Raw genomic sequence first — 14,615 nt, 5'->3', positions numbered from 1 at the left:
CCAAAAAATAGCTGGGCGTTGTGGCGGGCACCTGTAGTTCCAGCTACTCGGGAAGCTGAGACAAGAGAATTGCTTAAGCCCAGGAGTTGGAGGTTGCTGTGAGCTGTGACGTTATAGCACTCTATCCAGGGTGACAGCTTGAGGCTCTGTCTCAAAAAAAAAAAAAAAAGAAAAGAAAAGAGCTCATTAATACTAGATTCCAGTAGTCAGATACAGGCAGAGGTGACAATTCTCAGGTGGGTCATAAACAAGCAACACTCAGCCCTAGGAGTTTAAATAAATGGTACCCCTGATGAGAGCCTTTTCCCACCATTGAATAGGCAATGGGTAGACATGGGCAGGGCTGTGGGGTACACTGCCCAGCCTGCCTCAGCCCCACCTCTTGTGCCCTCTCCTCAGCTCTTGTACTCATCAGTGGAGAATATCCAGCGTGTGGCTGCTGGGGTGCTGTGCGAGCTGGCCCAGGACAAGGAGGCAGCTGACGCCATTGATGCCGAGGGGGCCTCAGCACCTCTCATGGAGCTGTTGCACTCCCGCAATGAGGGCACTGGTGAGGGGGTGTGCAGTGGGCGAGTGGGGAGAGGGTGGTGGAGGTGGGTGTCTGACTTAGGCTTTCCTTTCCTCTCTGCCCAGCCACATATGCTGCTGCTGTCCTGTTCCGGATCTCTGAGGACAAGAACCCAGATTACCGGAAGCGTGTATCCGTGGAGCTCACCAACTCCCTCTTCAAGCATGACCCAGCTGCCTGGGAGGCTGTAAGTGACCTAGGTTGGACTGCAATGTATGGCTGTGCAAGTTGTACACTGCACAAGGGCAACATGCTGTTGACTTTCTGATTTTTGTTTTTTGAGACCGAGTCTCACTCTGCTGCCTAGGCTAGAGTGCCAGGGCCTCAGCCTAGTTCACGGCAACCTCAAATTCCTGAGCTCAAGCCATCCTCTTGCCTCAGCCTCTTAAGTAGCTGGAACTATAGGTGCCCACTACAACACCCTGCTAATTTTCTCTGTTTTAGTAGAGATGGGGTCTTGTTCTTACTGAGTCGTGTCTCAAACTCCTGAGCCCAAGGGATCTTCCTGCCTTGGCCTCCTTACTAGGATGACAGGTGTGAGCCACCACGCTTGGCTGACTTCATAATTTTTATTTTATGATTGGATCACTGACAACAATTCCTAGCAGATGGAAGTACTAGGCTGAACCATATGTTTGTTTTGACCTACAAAAGTGGCAGTTTTATTTTGTCCTAATGAATATGAAGTGTTTACGGAAGGGGCACCCTTTCCTAATTTGCACGAAGGTGCTGTGTAGGCTAGCAGTAGCTTTGTCCTGGTGGGGCCCTGCACCCATCACCCATTCCTTTTTTTTTGGAGACAGAGTCTGTCTCACTTTGTCGCCCTGGGTAGAATGCCGTGGTATCATAGTTCACAGCAACTCCCAACTCTTGGGCTCAAGGGATCCTCTTTTTTTTTTTTTTTTTCGTAGAGACAGTCTTATTTTATTGCCCTCGGTAGAGTGCCGTGGTGTTACACAGCTTACAGCAACTTCCAACTCCTGGGCTTAGGCAATTCTCTTGCCTCAGCCTCCCAAGTAGCTGGAACTACAGGCGCCTGCCACAATGCCCGGCTATTTTTTTGTTGCAGTTTGGCTAGGGCCGGGTTTGAACCTGCCACCCTTGGTATATGGCCCTGGTGCCCCACCCACTGAGCCACAGGCACCGCCCCCTCAAGGGATCTTCTAGCTTCCTGAGTGACTGGGACTATCGGTACCCACCATGGTGCCTGGCTAGGTTTTCTGTTTTTAGTAGAGACAGAGTCTCACTCTTGCTCAGGCTGGTCTCAAACTCCTGAGCTCAAGCAGTCCACCCACCTCGGCCTCCCAGAGTGCTAGGATTACAGGTGTGAGCCACTGTGCCTGGCAGCCTGCATCCATTCTTGAGTCCTCTTCCCTCCCCTCCCCAGAGCTGCTGTGGTTCTGTGGGAACCCTAGTGTAATTGGCATGACCCTCCACCCTTGGGAGGTGCTGAGGACAGGAGTTCATTAGGGCCCTGGGTAACCCCATTTCATCACCCTTTCTTCCTCCAAGGGATCTTTATTTTCCCCTGGCTTCCTTTTCTAGAAGCATCTCTCCCTGTCCCCAGCTGAGATCCAGCTCAGAGGCTGCATTTTCAGAAACAACCCCCATGTTTCTCTCTCTTTCCGCAGGCCCAGAGCATGATCCCCATCAATGAGCCCTATGCAGATGGTGAGTGTGCAGAGCGCTTCAGGCCCCTGGAGTGCCTGGGGGGCTGTGTGGGTGTGCATGAAGCGAGACATTGTGTCTCCAGGGCTGGAGGACCTATGGCAACCACTACCCCGTGGCATCCACAACCCCGTCTAGATCCCCTGATGTGGGAGTTTGCGGAGGAGGCCTGCTGGGGGTGGGCAGGGCCAGAAGAGGGGGCTGAGGGCTGCCCAGAGCACCCTGCAGACCCCTGAACCTAGCCACCTTCTTGTCCCTAGACATGGACGCCACCTACCGCCCCATGTACTCGAACGACATGCCCCTTGACCCCCTGGAGATGCACATGGACATGGATGGGGACTACCCCATTGATGCCTACAGCGACGGCCTCAGGCCCCCCTACCCCACTGCTGACCACATGCTGGCCTAGGCGCCTCAACCCCTGGTATAGCACCCTCGCTGCAGGCTGCTGGGCCCTCCCATTTCTCCATTGAAACCATGGCTGAGGGTGGGGAAGGTTTACTGCTGAGCTTCCCCATGCAAGGTGTGCCCTATCCTGCATTATTCCTGTGTCTTTGCTTGGGGCAGGAGGACTCTTGTGCCAGCCCCTTCCCTTCCAGGGGTGGTAGGGAGGTGACACGGGAGTGGCATGAGCTTCTGGGGATGCAAGTCTGCTGAGCCCTCTGACCCCTCTGTGTCTCTGCTCACCTCTACCAGGTGCGGTTCCTCATCTCAGAGGCTCTCCGTGCAGGCGTTGGGGCGAGACAGAAAAGTGCCTGAGCTAGGGGGGCCGGGGCCGCATCCTGCTGAACCCTGCACCCCCAGAGGTCCTCCATAGGGTCTTTCTTGGGATGGTGTTCTGCTCCTGCTTTTCTGCCCTGGGTGTGGATCCAGGCCTGACACCCCCTCCCCACCCCGGTAGCTGTGGCCACTAAAGCTTCAGACACAAGCTGCCCACACTGTTTCCCCCGGGAATCCCCACCCCCAGCCTGCCTGTCTCTAGCTGACTCGGCCCCACAGGGCTTTGGTTCCTTCTCTGGGTCTGATATTCTTCACTGAACTCTACTGAACAACTGCCCCAAATTCCTAGGGTCTCTAGGACCCAGGTTCAAGGCCTGAAACCTCCCAGACCCAAAGCTTCTCTTGAAAAGTTCAGGGACTGTCCAGGGGAGATAGGGCAGAGGTGTGGAAGTGGGTCCCTGATCCAGGAGATGGCCCATTTCTCTCTCCTGGATGCTAAACTGGTTTTGCTCAGCCACAGGGAACTCTGGGGACAGCTCCCGCACACCCTGTCCCACCTGCACCACTGTCCTGCCTGACCCCCGAGAAGTGCTCTTGGCTGACCCCTCTGGTGTGCGGTGAGGGGCTTTCTTTTCCCCTTCCTGTTTCAAACTCCCCCCACCACCTCCTGCACACAGGTGTAGGGGGCTGGGGGAGGTTCCAGTGGAGAGTTTATTGTTTTTGCTTTACGTTTTGGTTATTGGTTTTTTGTATAGACCAAAGCAAAGAAAAATAAAAGTAACAGAGATCCAATGGAGGCTGTTGAGGGGTGTGGGGTGGACAGGGCCATCTGCTCAGAGTCCTGGATTCAAAAGCTTCTCTCATCCCCAAGCACTGTCACAGACACACCCTGAAATAATGTTTCGTCTAAGCACCCGCAGTCAGTCAATCTGGAGCATAAAATTGACCCTCACACCTACTCTGTATTGACAGAAGCATAATGTCCCCTAAGGAAAGTGACAGCCACCCAGCTCTGGCTGGATTCCCTAGTCATACAGTCACCCTTCCCCCATATGTTTCCTAAGGATTGCTCTTTCCAGACTGACTGTTCAGGGTTCTGAGAGTAGAGACGCCCAACATTCCCCGTGGGAGACCGACAATCCACGGGCACTAGCAGGGGAATGTGTGAACGAGTCTGGGAGCTGGGGAGGGAGCGAACGTCGTCCCCATCCAGGGAGGGGGCGAGTGACGTCGGAGGACGAGCTGCAAAGGCACAGCCAGAGCTGGCAGCCGAGGCAGCGAAGACACTGAGATCTGACCGGTGGAGAGGGTGCGACCGGCCCAGGAGAGGAGCGGGTAAGCCCGCGGAAAAGGCTGGAAAATGAGGCCAGCGGCAGCCACGGAGAACCTGGCACGGCTGCCCACAGCCTGCGGATTTGATCGCGGAGGAGACGGGGTGTGGAACAGTTTCTAACCGGAAGACAGCAGCGCCCCCTCCTGGAGGGTGAGCGTCTGTCCTGGGTCTCTCTTAGGGAGCCAGTGACAAGTTACTGACCACAACCGAGCTCTTTGTGCCCAGCCCTGTGCTAAGTGCTTTCCTGCTAACAACCCTGAGGTTGCAGCAGGGCGCGGTGGCTCACGCCTGTAATCCTAGCATTCTGGGAGGCCGAATTGCTTGAGGTCAGGAGTTCAAGACCAGCCTGAGCAAGAACGGGACCTGGTCTCTACTAAAAATAGAAAAACTATCTGGGCGTTTATGGTTGGTCCTGTAGTCCCAGCTAGTCAGGAGGCTGAGGCAAGAGCAACGCTTGAGCCCAAGAGTTTGAGGTTGCTGTGAGCAACCTCTAGCCAGGGCAACAGAGTGAGACTTTGTTTCAAAACAAAACAAACAAAACTCCCTGAGGTTGGAGATATTTTGCTTCTCATTTTACTGTGAGGCTGAAGAAGTTCAAGTGACCTGCCTAGTGACCTATTGTTTTGTTTTGAGTCTCACTTTATCGCCCTCAGTAGAGTGCTGTGGCGTCACACAGCTCACAGCAACCTCCAACTCCTGGGCTTAGGCGATTCTCTTGCCTCAGCCTCCTGAGTAGCTGGGACTACAGGCGCCCGCCACAACGCTGGGCTATTTTTCTGTTGCAGTTCAGCTGGGGCTGGGTTTGAACCCGCCACCCTCGGTAAATGGGGCTGGTGCCCTACTCACTGAGCCACAGGCTCCGGCATGCTATTGTTTTTAATAATAATATTAGCAGCAGCTGTTGTCATTGGTTGAGTCCTCATGGGCTGTTTGGAGCTTGATTGCAGAGTCTCAGTCAACCACATCCTTGCTAGGTATGTAAAATAAGGGAAAATTATACAAGATGGGGTCCCTGAGACCAGAGACATTAGAAAATGTGCCAAAGACAGCACTGCCTTTTCTAGAATGACAGCTGTCTAGAAGTTCCAGGATCACTTTACTGGCTCCCTGTCACCAGAGGTATGCAGGGAAGGCCTAGATAAAACCACCCAAATCTTCTAGAAGTCATCAGGTCCTCAGACCTCTGGGGACAAGGTGTGGCAAGGAGACACCTGTGATAAGAGGAACTCAAGGGCTATTCCTCTGCCTGGAATGCCTGGAATTCTCACTCAGTGGGCAGTGGTGCTACCTGACACCCCTCAGGGTCCAGCCCAGCCCTTTCGCTAGATCCCCCACCCCCAGTGGAATTACCCCTACTTACCTCCCTGTCCCTGTGCACAGCGCTGTGGAGACTCTCTGGCGGTGCCCTTGCTGGGAGGGCTGTCTATGCCCGTCTGGTCCACCAGTTATGGCCACCACTGTTAATGGAGCACTTGAAATGTAACTTGGCATGTGTGATCTCATTGATTTTCAGATGAACTCCATGATACAGGTGCTTCTATCCCCTTTCCACACACACAGAAACCAAATCAGCTGGCAAGTTACCTGCTGGGGTTAATGCCACTGAGCATGTGGCAAGCTGGGATTCCAGCCCAGTGCACCCCTGACCTTCCTTTTATGCCCAGCTCCAGCTGGGCATCAGAGAGCTGAGGGCAGAGGAGAGCGCCCACTCCCCAGTACACCCCCTCAAGGGTCCCCCTGCTTCTGCTCTGGCATTCCAATGGCCCATGACCTTTAGGCCTGGCCTGCTTGGTTCTGGTTCTGCCCTACCTGTCTGGCTTCAGTAACATTACTGCTGTTTGCTCCCTTCGCCTGGAGAGGAGGGAGTGAGGATCCAGTTCCTCTTTGACTCCCCCAGAGCCATCTGTTTCTGGGCTTTCAGCAATGACCCTTGAAGCGACTTGATGAGCACCTGTCACATAACAGCTAAGTGCTTTACTTTCCTTACCCTACTTAATGTCCAAAAAATCTCTATTAAGACCTGTAATTCATTATCCCCGTTTTACAGATGAGGGAAACTGAAGTTCAGGGAGATCTTACAGAGATCTCTGCAAAGGCTTCTTATGACATCTTTCTTTCAGTGGGAAGCTGAGAGACTAGGGCAGGAGGGGAGAGCACCTCTTACTCTGGGGACCATCTGCAGCAGAGCACAGGCCCCGAGGGCACTCCAGGTGCCACCTTGCCCTGCACAAGCACCATGATAGACCAAGACTAAGGAGTTGGTGCACATTTCTATAGCCTGTGGTAGGTGCAATGTCCCCAGGTGGGAGGATCACAAGCATGCAGAGGGCTGCCTATACCCTCTTTAGTATGGTAGCTTTTGTGGTTTTTTTTTTTTTTTGGCCGGGGCTGGGTTTGAACCCGCCACCTCTGGCATATGGGACCGGCGCCCTACTCCTTGAGCCACAGGCGCCACCCTGGTATGGTAGCTTTTGATCAAGCTAAGACCTTTACATACAGGAAAAGTTAAATAGTTACCTGTTAAAAGTTAAATAGCCCTTCTGTAAGGCCAGTGACTATGATGTTCTTGGAGAAGACAAAGAATGTTCTGGGGTTCTTGGAAGAGATTTTGGGGAGAGCTGGGTCTCAAGGAAGAGCCTGGGGTCAGGGCGGCACCTGTGGCTCAGTGAGTAGGTCGCCAGCCCCATACACTGAGGGTGGCGGGTTCAGACCCGGCCCCAGCCAAACTGTAACAACAACAAAAAAAAAATAGTCGGGCATTGTGGCAGCTGTCTGTAGTCCCAGCTACTTGGGAGTCTGAGGCAAGAGAATTGCTCAAGCCCAAGAGCTGGAGGTTGCTGTGAGCTGTGATGGCACAGCACTCTACCGAGGGCAACATAGTGAGACTTTCTCTAAGAAAAAAATAAATAAATAAAAAAGTCTGGGGTCAGAGTGTCCCAGAGCCTGTCCGCTGACTTGCTCTCCTCATTTACTTATTTATACATCCAGCATTTATTGCTGCTCTTACACAATAGCTGGCACCAGGCTCTGGAATACAGAGATGAAAACGACCAACTGCCTTGAGGGGGCCCACAGCAGGGGAAATCAATGTTTAGAGCCCACGTCAGAGGAAGACTAGAGACAGAAGCATACAGGGAAAAAAAGAAAAGAAAAGATTACTTGGGAAGAGTACAGGGAGTCTACACAGCAAGAATTTAAACCCTGGATGCTACCCATTGTGTGGTAGAAAGGGTAACTACTTCCCATACTTTTTTTTTTGATACAGTCTCACTCTGTCGCCCTGGGTAGAGTGCTGTGGGATCCTAGCTCACAGCAACCTCAAACTTTTGGCTCAAGTGATCCTCTGGCCACAGCCTCCCAAGTAGCTGGGACCATAATGCCCGGCTAGTTTTTCTATTTTTAGTGGAGATGGGGTTTTGCTCTTGCTCAGGCTGGTCTTGAACTCCTGAGTTCAAGCAATCTACCCGCCTTGGCCAGAGTGCTAGGATTATAGGCGTGAGTCACGGCGTCTGTCACACACCTTATTCACAAGATCATGACTTAGTTTCAGGAACAGACTCGGAGATTTTGGAAGCTAGCCACAGAGTCCTTTCTTTTTTTTTTTTTTTGTAGAGACAGTGTCTCACTTTACACAGAGTCCTTTCTTGCTTTTGCACCACATGTTGAGGGCTAGGAGAGAGCGAGGCACATTGGAGAGCAGGGCCCTGCATCTGCCTGGGCTGGATCAAGGAATGCTCCCCAGAAGAGGTGGCACCTGCACTGAGGCTTGAAGAAGGAGGAGTAGGCAGAGTGTCTGCAAAGGCATTTCTCCTTCAGCTTTGGCTTCTGACGGAATTCCTCCGGAGGCACCGGGGAGAATGCCTGCTGGCAGGGTGGGTCTGTCGCCAGGGACTGATGGGGATGTCGGCCAGGGCCTTCCAAGCTCTTCAGGGTATGGGGGGAGGGTGATAGAGAGGGCTGAGGCTCTGCCTGGCCTCACATGGTTAGTGTGGACACTCCATCCACCCAGGCCCAGGAGCCCCTTTGTAACTCCCTTCCCAGGCCTGAACTGCAGGACTCAGACAGGGTGGCCATCATGGGGGCCATCTGGAGTTCTGGCTTGAAGAGGGTGGATGCTGCTGTGAATAAAAAAAAGTGGGGTTGGCGGCGCCTGTGGCTCAAGGAGTAGGGCGCCGGTCCCATATGCCGGAGGTGGCAGGTTCAAACCTAGCCCCGGCCAAAAAAAAAAAACAAACACACACACACACACAAAAAAAAGTGGGGAGGCTGAGGTGGGTGGATGGCTTGAGCATCAGGAGTTTGAGACCAGCCTGAGCAAGAGTGAGCCCCTGTCTCTAAAAATAGCCGGGTGCTGGGTGGTGCCTGTGGCTCAATGAGTAGGGCGCTGGCCCCATATACCGAGGGTGGCGGGTTCAAACCCGGCCCCGGCTGAACTGCAACCAAAAAATAGCCGGGCGTTGTGGTGGGTGCCTGTAGTCCCAGCTGCTCGGGAGGCTGAGGCAGGAGAATTGCGGAAGCCCAAGAGCTAGAAGCTGCTGTGAGTCCTGTGATGTCATGGCACTCTACTGAAGGCAGTAAAGTGAGATTCTGTCTCTACAAAAAAAATAAAATAAATAAATAAATAAATAAATAAATATATATATATATAAATAGCCAGGTGCTGTGGGAACTACACCTGTAGTTCCAGCTTCGTGGAAGGCTGTGCAAGAGTTTGAGGTTGCTATGTGTTATGATGCCAGGTGAGACTCCCACCAACCCCACCACTGGCTGTGGGGTCTGCAAGTCAGGGCAGGGCAGCTGAGGTGTTGCTTACTTATTTACTTATTTACATACTTACTGGGAGGCCCGAGGCCAGGCTAGAGATCCTCATTTGTCAACACGGACACACTGATAGATGATAAACAGAACAAAAGACAACAAAGTATACACTGACATTCCCACCGCAAAGTCAATAGTGGTTGGTCTAAGTGACCACAGAGTTATAGGTGATTTAAAAATCTTTTGTGGGGGCGGCGCCTGTGGCTCAAAGGAGTAGGGTACCGGCCCCGTATGCCAGAGGTGGTGAGTTCAAACCCAGCCCTGGCTAAAAACTGCAAATAAAAAATAAAAAATAAATAAATAAATGAATAAAACATCTTTTGCTGGGTAGTGCCAGTAGCTCAGTGGATAGGGCGTCAGCCACATACACCCAGGCTGGTGAGTTTGAACCTGGCTTGGGTCTGCTAAACAATAATGACAACTGCAACAAAAAAATAGCCAGGCGTGGGCAGCACCTGTGGCTCAGTGGGTAGGGCGCCGGCCCCATATACCTAAGGGTGGCGGGTTCAAGCCTGGCCCCAGCCAAACTACAACAAAAAAATAGCCGGGCGTTGTGGCAAGCACCTATAGTCCCAGCTCCTTGGGAGGCTGAGGCAAGAGAATCGCCTAAGCCCAGGAGTTGGAGGTTGCTGTGAGCAGTGTGACGTTGAGACTCTGTCTCTACAAAAAAAAATAAATTAAAGATCTAGTAGCCAGACTTATGGCTACTATTATGCTTATGGAAGGAATTCCCATGAGCATATCCAGCCCTCTCCCCAATCTGGGAGGCAGTGTACAGCACATGAGCTCTTGGTAAGACAAACCTTTGTGAGCCTACTTCCCTGAGGCTTCCTGGCTGTGTGGCCTTGGATAAGTTGCTTGAGTTCTCTGGGCTTCAGTTTCTCATCTATAAAATAATCATATTTTTTCCTTCCAGTGCTGATAAAATGAAATATATCCAAGAAATGGCACCTACTTAGGGCTCAGTGAATGTGTGCTTCTCTCTGTCTCTGTCTCCAGTCCCATGAATTGTCCCTGGAAGTGTTCAGATCCCGGACCTGGACACGAGGATCAGAGGGAGTTGTTAACTCTGAGGACAGGATCAGGGAGTGAAGGGCTCCTTGCTGTTCTCCCTAAGCCCAGAGGTAGCTCATAGAGGCCAAAAGGCCAGAAAGCATTCTCCCAGACTGGCCACGCACCCTAGCAGTCCCTGTCCAGCCCTTCCTTGCAGTGGGTGCTGTAGTTCCCAACTGTTTCCCATGAAGCCTCCCAGCTCAGGACCTGCTGACCTGCTGGACACTGCTCCTCACCAGGTCAAGCCCAGGCCTCCAGTTCTGGTTCTTCCAGTGGAGGCTGGGCGGAGGGGCCCTCAGGGAGAAGTGGGGGACATGACTCAGCTAAGGGTCACCCCTGGGAATCTGCAGCTCTCATCCCTGCCAGGCTTCACCCTTTCCCAACAGGTGCCCCTGTGGTTTCCTGATAGGGCTCACCTGTGTTAGGTCACCTGAGCTGTGGGATGGGAAGCACTGGCCTGGGAGTCCAGAGTCCTAGGTTCTCTGACTGGGCAAGTCAATCCCTTCTGGAGCTTCTCCCAGGGTGATTGCCACCCAGTACACCACACCCAGAGAATCCATCAATGTGTTCATTCAGCAAATCTTTATTGGATGCCTAAGTACATCCTAAGAATACAAAAATGAGCAAAACAGACACTGCTCTCGTTATTAAATGGTCTTATACTGCAGGAGTCCTAAAACTGCGGCCCGCGGGCCACATGAGGCAGTGTGATTGTATTTGTTCCTGTTTTTTTTTTTTTTTTTGTAGAGACAGAGTTTCACTTTATGGCCCTCGGTAGAGTGCCGTGGCCTCACACAGCTCACAGCGACCTCTAACTCCTGGGCTTAGGCGATTCTCCTGCCTCAGCCTCCCGAGTAGCTGGGACTATAGGCGCCCGCCACAACGCCCAGCTATCCCGTTTTGTTTTTTTATTTCAAAATAAGATATGTGCAGTGTGCATAGGAATTGTTCATAGTTTTTTTTTTGTTTGTTTGTTTCAGTTTGGCTGGGGCTGGGTTTGAACCCGCCACCCTCAGCATATGGGGCTGGCGCCCTACTCACTGAGCCACAGGTGCCGCCCATAGTTTTTTTTTTTTTAAACTATAGTCCAGCCCTCCAACGGTCTGAGGGACAGTGAATTGGCCCCCTGTTTAAAAAGTTTGAGGACGCCTGTTATACTGTGACTAGGCAGAGGCCGGAGGGGAAGCCAGGAGAGGGTGGAACACAGTCTGGACCTGGGGAGCAGGCAGGGTACCTCAGAAGAGTCACACCCAAACACCCAGAGCAAGGCTGGGTGGGAGGGAGGTGGGGAAGAGCAGGTTCCACAGCCATCCTCTCTCCTGGTTTCTCTCCCTCAGTCCTGGCCAGCAGGGGGCCATGGAAACCTGAGGACAGCACGGGGAGGCTCAGGCCCCACCTCCTCACCCCTAGAAGTCTAGCTGACTTTGGTGGGTAGTAAAGGAAAAAGGGGGCCAGTCCCCTAGAAGTCTAGCTGACTTTGGTGGATAGTAAAGGAAAAAGGGCCCGAGTGAGAGGGACCTGGGCCTTCAGTACCCTGCTCTCTGCCAGTGATGTGAAGAAGGGTTGTGACAGGCTGCTGGGATAGAGGCAGGCCCCGATAACCACTGTCTGGTTCTGGTAGGGAAGAGGGCCCAGGAGAAGGAGGAAGGCTGCCAAGGCCCAGGAAGGTCTCCCCCTTCATCCAGCTCTCCTGCCTGATGCAGAAGGTAATCCCGGTGCCTGGCCCAGGTCCCTGGCACTAACCCTCAGGGTCTCCTTCTATGGGGAGGAGGCAGGGGGAAGGGGCCTGGTGTGCCCCATGTTCATGGGGTTCATGGGGCGTGTGCCTAATTAGGTAGGCGTGTGCCTGGTGCTGCAGTTCGACCAGTCTGCCCCTTCCTATCCTCTCTCTGGTCCAGAGGGGTCAGAGGGTGTACATTGAGAGGGAGGGCAGGAGGCTGAGGGTCTTTGCTTGGCTTGACCTCCTCCTAGAGCAGCAGGGAAGGAGGGCACAGTCAGGATATCACTGAGTGGCCTGGGGCTCCTGGGCAGCCCTGGGCCATGGAGAGGCAGGCATCTATCTATCCACCAGGCCAAGATGCTTACTTCTGGAGTGACAGGTTCTAAGCCTTCTTTCTCCATCTGTGAAATGGAGTCACTTGGGGTGCCGCCTGTGGTTCAGTGGTTAGGGCGCCGGCCCTATATACCGAGGGTGGTGGGTTCAAACCCGACCTCGGCCGAACTGCAACAAAAAATAGCTGGGCGTTGTCTGTGGTCCCAGCTACTCCCAGGAGCTGGAGGTTGCTGTGTGCTGTGACGCCAGGGCACTGTACCCAGGGCGATAAAGTGAGACTCTGTCTCTACAAAAAAAAAAAAAAAAAAGAAAGAAATGGAGTCACCCACTTACTTGGCTTCCTGCTGGGCCAGCCTGCGAGTGAGAAACCTAGGTGGGCGGTACGTGGGCTGGCACTGCCCTCTGGTGGCTGCATGTAGAGTTGCCGGGCGCTGGTGCACGGACCTAGAGGATACGGTTCCCCAATCTCCCATCCCACTGCCGCCTTCTTCCCTCCAAACTTTCCCGGGGCCTCGGGGCTGCTTCCTCATGGGCCGATCATCTATTCAGCAAACATCTATTAAGCAGGAATCTAGTGAGCTCCTACTGCATGCCGCCTTCTGGCTTGTTAATGGGACTGCAGAGATATCTAACACACAGAGAACGATCATCCGGGAAGTTGGACGTTGCTGGGGGAGCCGCTCGGCAGAGCCCGCGGAGCAGCAGCCTCACCGAGTCCGGGCTGTGCTGGTGAAGTACAGCCTCCTGCTCAAGTTCTTCAGCGTCACTGTCACAGCAAACCCTGGGGTGGCGTCTCCTTCAAAGAAACCATAGAAAACATGCACACTCTGAATAATGTGGAGAAGGATTTGGTTATGAGGGTTCCTCCATCCCCAGAGTTATTCCTGGGAGATGAGAGCTCTTTTCCGCATCAGTTTTCTCCTCCCTGCAGGAACATCTCCATCCGTTAGGTACCCATGTTATCCCATCTCCTATCTTTATTTTTATCTATCTATCTATCTATCTATTTATTTATTTATTTTTGGAGACAGAGTGTCACTTTTTTGTCCTTGGTAGAGTGCCGTGGCATCATAGCTCACAGCAAGCTCAAACTCTTGGGCTCAAGCGATTCTCTTGCCTCAGCCTCCTGAGTAGCTGGGACTACAGGTACCCACCACAATGCCTGGCTATTTTTAGAAATGGGGTTTCGTTCTTTTTTTTTTTTTTTAGAGACAGAGTCTCACTTTACCGCCTTCAGTAGAGTGCCATGACGTCACAGGACACACAGCAACCTTCAGCTCTTGGGCTTCAGCAATTCTTCTGCCTCAGCCTCCCAAGCAGCTGGGACTACAGGCGCCCACCACAACGCCCAGCTATTTTTTGGTTGCGGTTCAGCCGGGGCTGGGTTTGAACCCGCCACCCTCGGTATATGGGGCTGGCGCCCTACTCACTGAGCCACAGGCGCCACCAATGGGGTTTTGTTCTTGCTCAAGCCTGTCTTGAATTCATGAGCTCATTCACCCACCTCAGCCTCCCAGAGTGCTAGGATTACAGGCGCCAGCCACCACATATCCCCTATCTTTAAAATGGCTTTTCAGGCAGGTGTGATGGCTCACACCTGTAATCTTAGCATTTGAGGGAGGCGGAGATGAGAGGAATGCTTGAGGCCAAGAGTTTGAGACTAGTGTGGGCAATATATGGAGACCTCCATCGCTGTGAAAGAGAGACAGGAAGAAAGGAAGAGAAGAGAGGAGAGGGAAGAGGAGGGCAAGGTAGGGAAGGGAAGGGTAAAGGGAGGGGAGGAGAGGGGAGAGGAGAGGAGAAGAGAAGAGAAGAGACAGAACGATTCGTCAGGTGCAGTGGTGCATGCACACCTCTAGTCCCCACTACTTGGGAGGCTGAGGCAGACAGAGGACAGTTTGAGCTGAGGAATGTGAGGGTGCATTAAGCTATTTTAACAATACTGCATTCTAGCCTGGGCAACAGAGCGCGACCCTATCTAAAAACAAAACAAAACACACAAAGAAAGCAAGCAAACGAACACCCCACCCAAACCCCAAGAAACCCTAAGAAAGAATGTTCATAGTAGTTTTATTCACAATAAAAATTCATAACCTGGAAACAACCCACCTATATATCAACAGGAGAATGGATAACTAAATTGTAGTATATTCATACAAAGAGCTGGGACTCAGAAATACCAAGAAATGAACTAGTGATACATACAAAACATGGATCCATCTCAAAAACATTACACAGGTCCATCTCGGAGACAGTGCAGGTTTGGTTCCACACCACTGTAATAAAGCGAATATTGCAATAAAGCGAGTCACATAAATTTTTTGGCTTCCCAGTGCATATAAATGCTATGTGTACACTCTGCATAGTCTATTATGTGTGCAACAGCCTTATTAAGGATG

The 14,615-nt window shown here is 52.4% G+C and overlaps 1 protein-coding gene across 14 annotated transcripts in view; it reads left to right on the top strand.

The window, feature by feature from the left end:
- Positions 1 to 3,751, top strand: part of JUP (junction plakoglobin) — a 28,382-nt gene extending 24,631 nt beyond the window's left edge. For all 14 annotated transcript variants that reach the window (XM_053569775.1, XM_053569771.1, XM_053569769.1 and 11 more), the window contains exons 11-15: positions 400 to 550; positions 634 to 755; positions 2,200 to 2,239; positions 2,497 to 2,663; positions 2,936 to 3,751. In XM_053569775.1, coding sequence (XP_053425750.1) covers positions 400 to 550; positions 634 to 755; positions 2,200 to 2,239; positions 2,497 to 2,648 — 465 coding nt within the window. In that variant the 3' untranslated portion in view covers positions 2,649 to 2,663; positions 2,936 to 3,751. The remainder of the gene's footprint in view (positions 1 to 399; positions 551 to 633; positions 756 to 2,199; positions 2,240 to 2,496; positions 2,664 to 2,935) is intronic.
- Positions 3,752 to 14,615: the final 10,864 nt, after the last annotated feature.

Source organism: Nycticebus coucang, chromosome 18 (genome assembly GCF_027406575.1).
Source record: "Nycticebus coucang isolate mNycCou1 chromosome 18, mNycCou1.pri, whole genome shotgun sequence".
In the NCBI taxonomy this organism is placed as follows: Eukaryota; Metazoa; Chordata; class Mammalia; order Primates; family Lorisidae; genus Nycticebus; species Nycticebus coucang.
The sequence above is the reverse complement of the archived record's forward strand: the minus strand, read 5'-3'. Positions and strand labels throughout refer to the sequence as shown.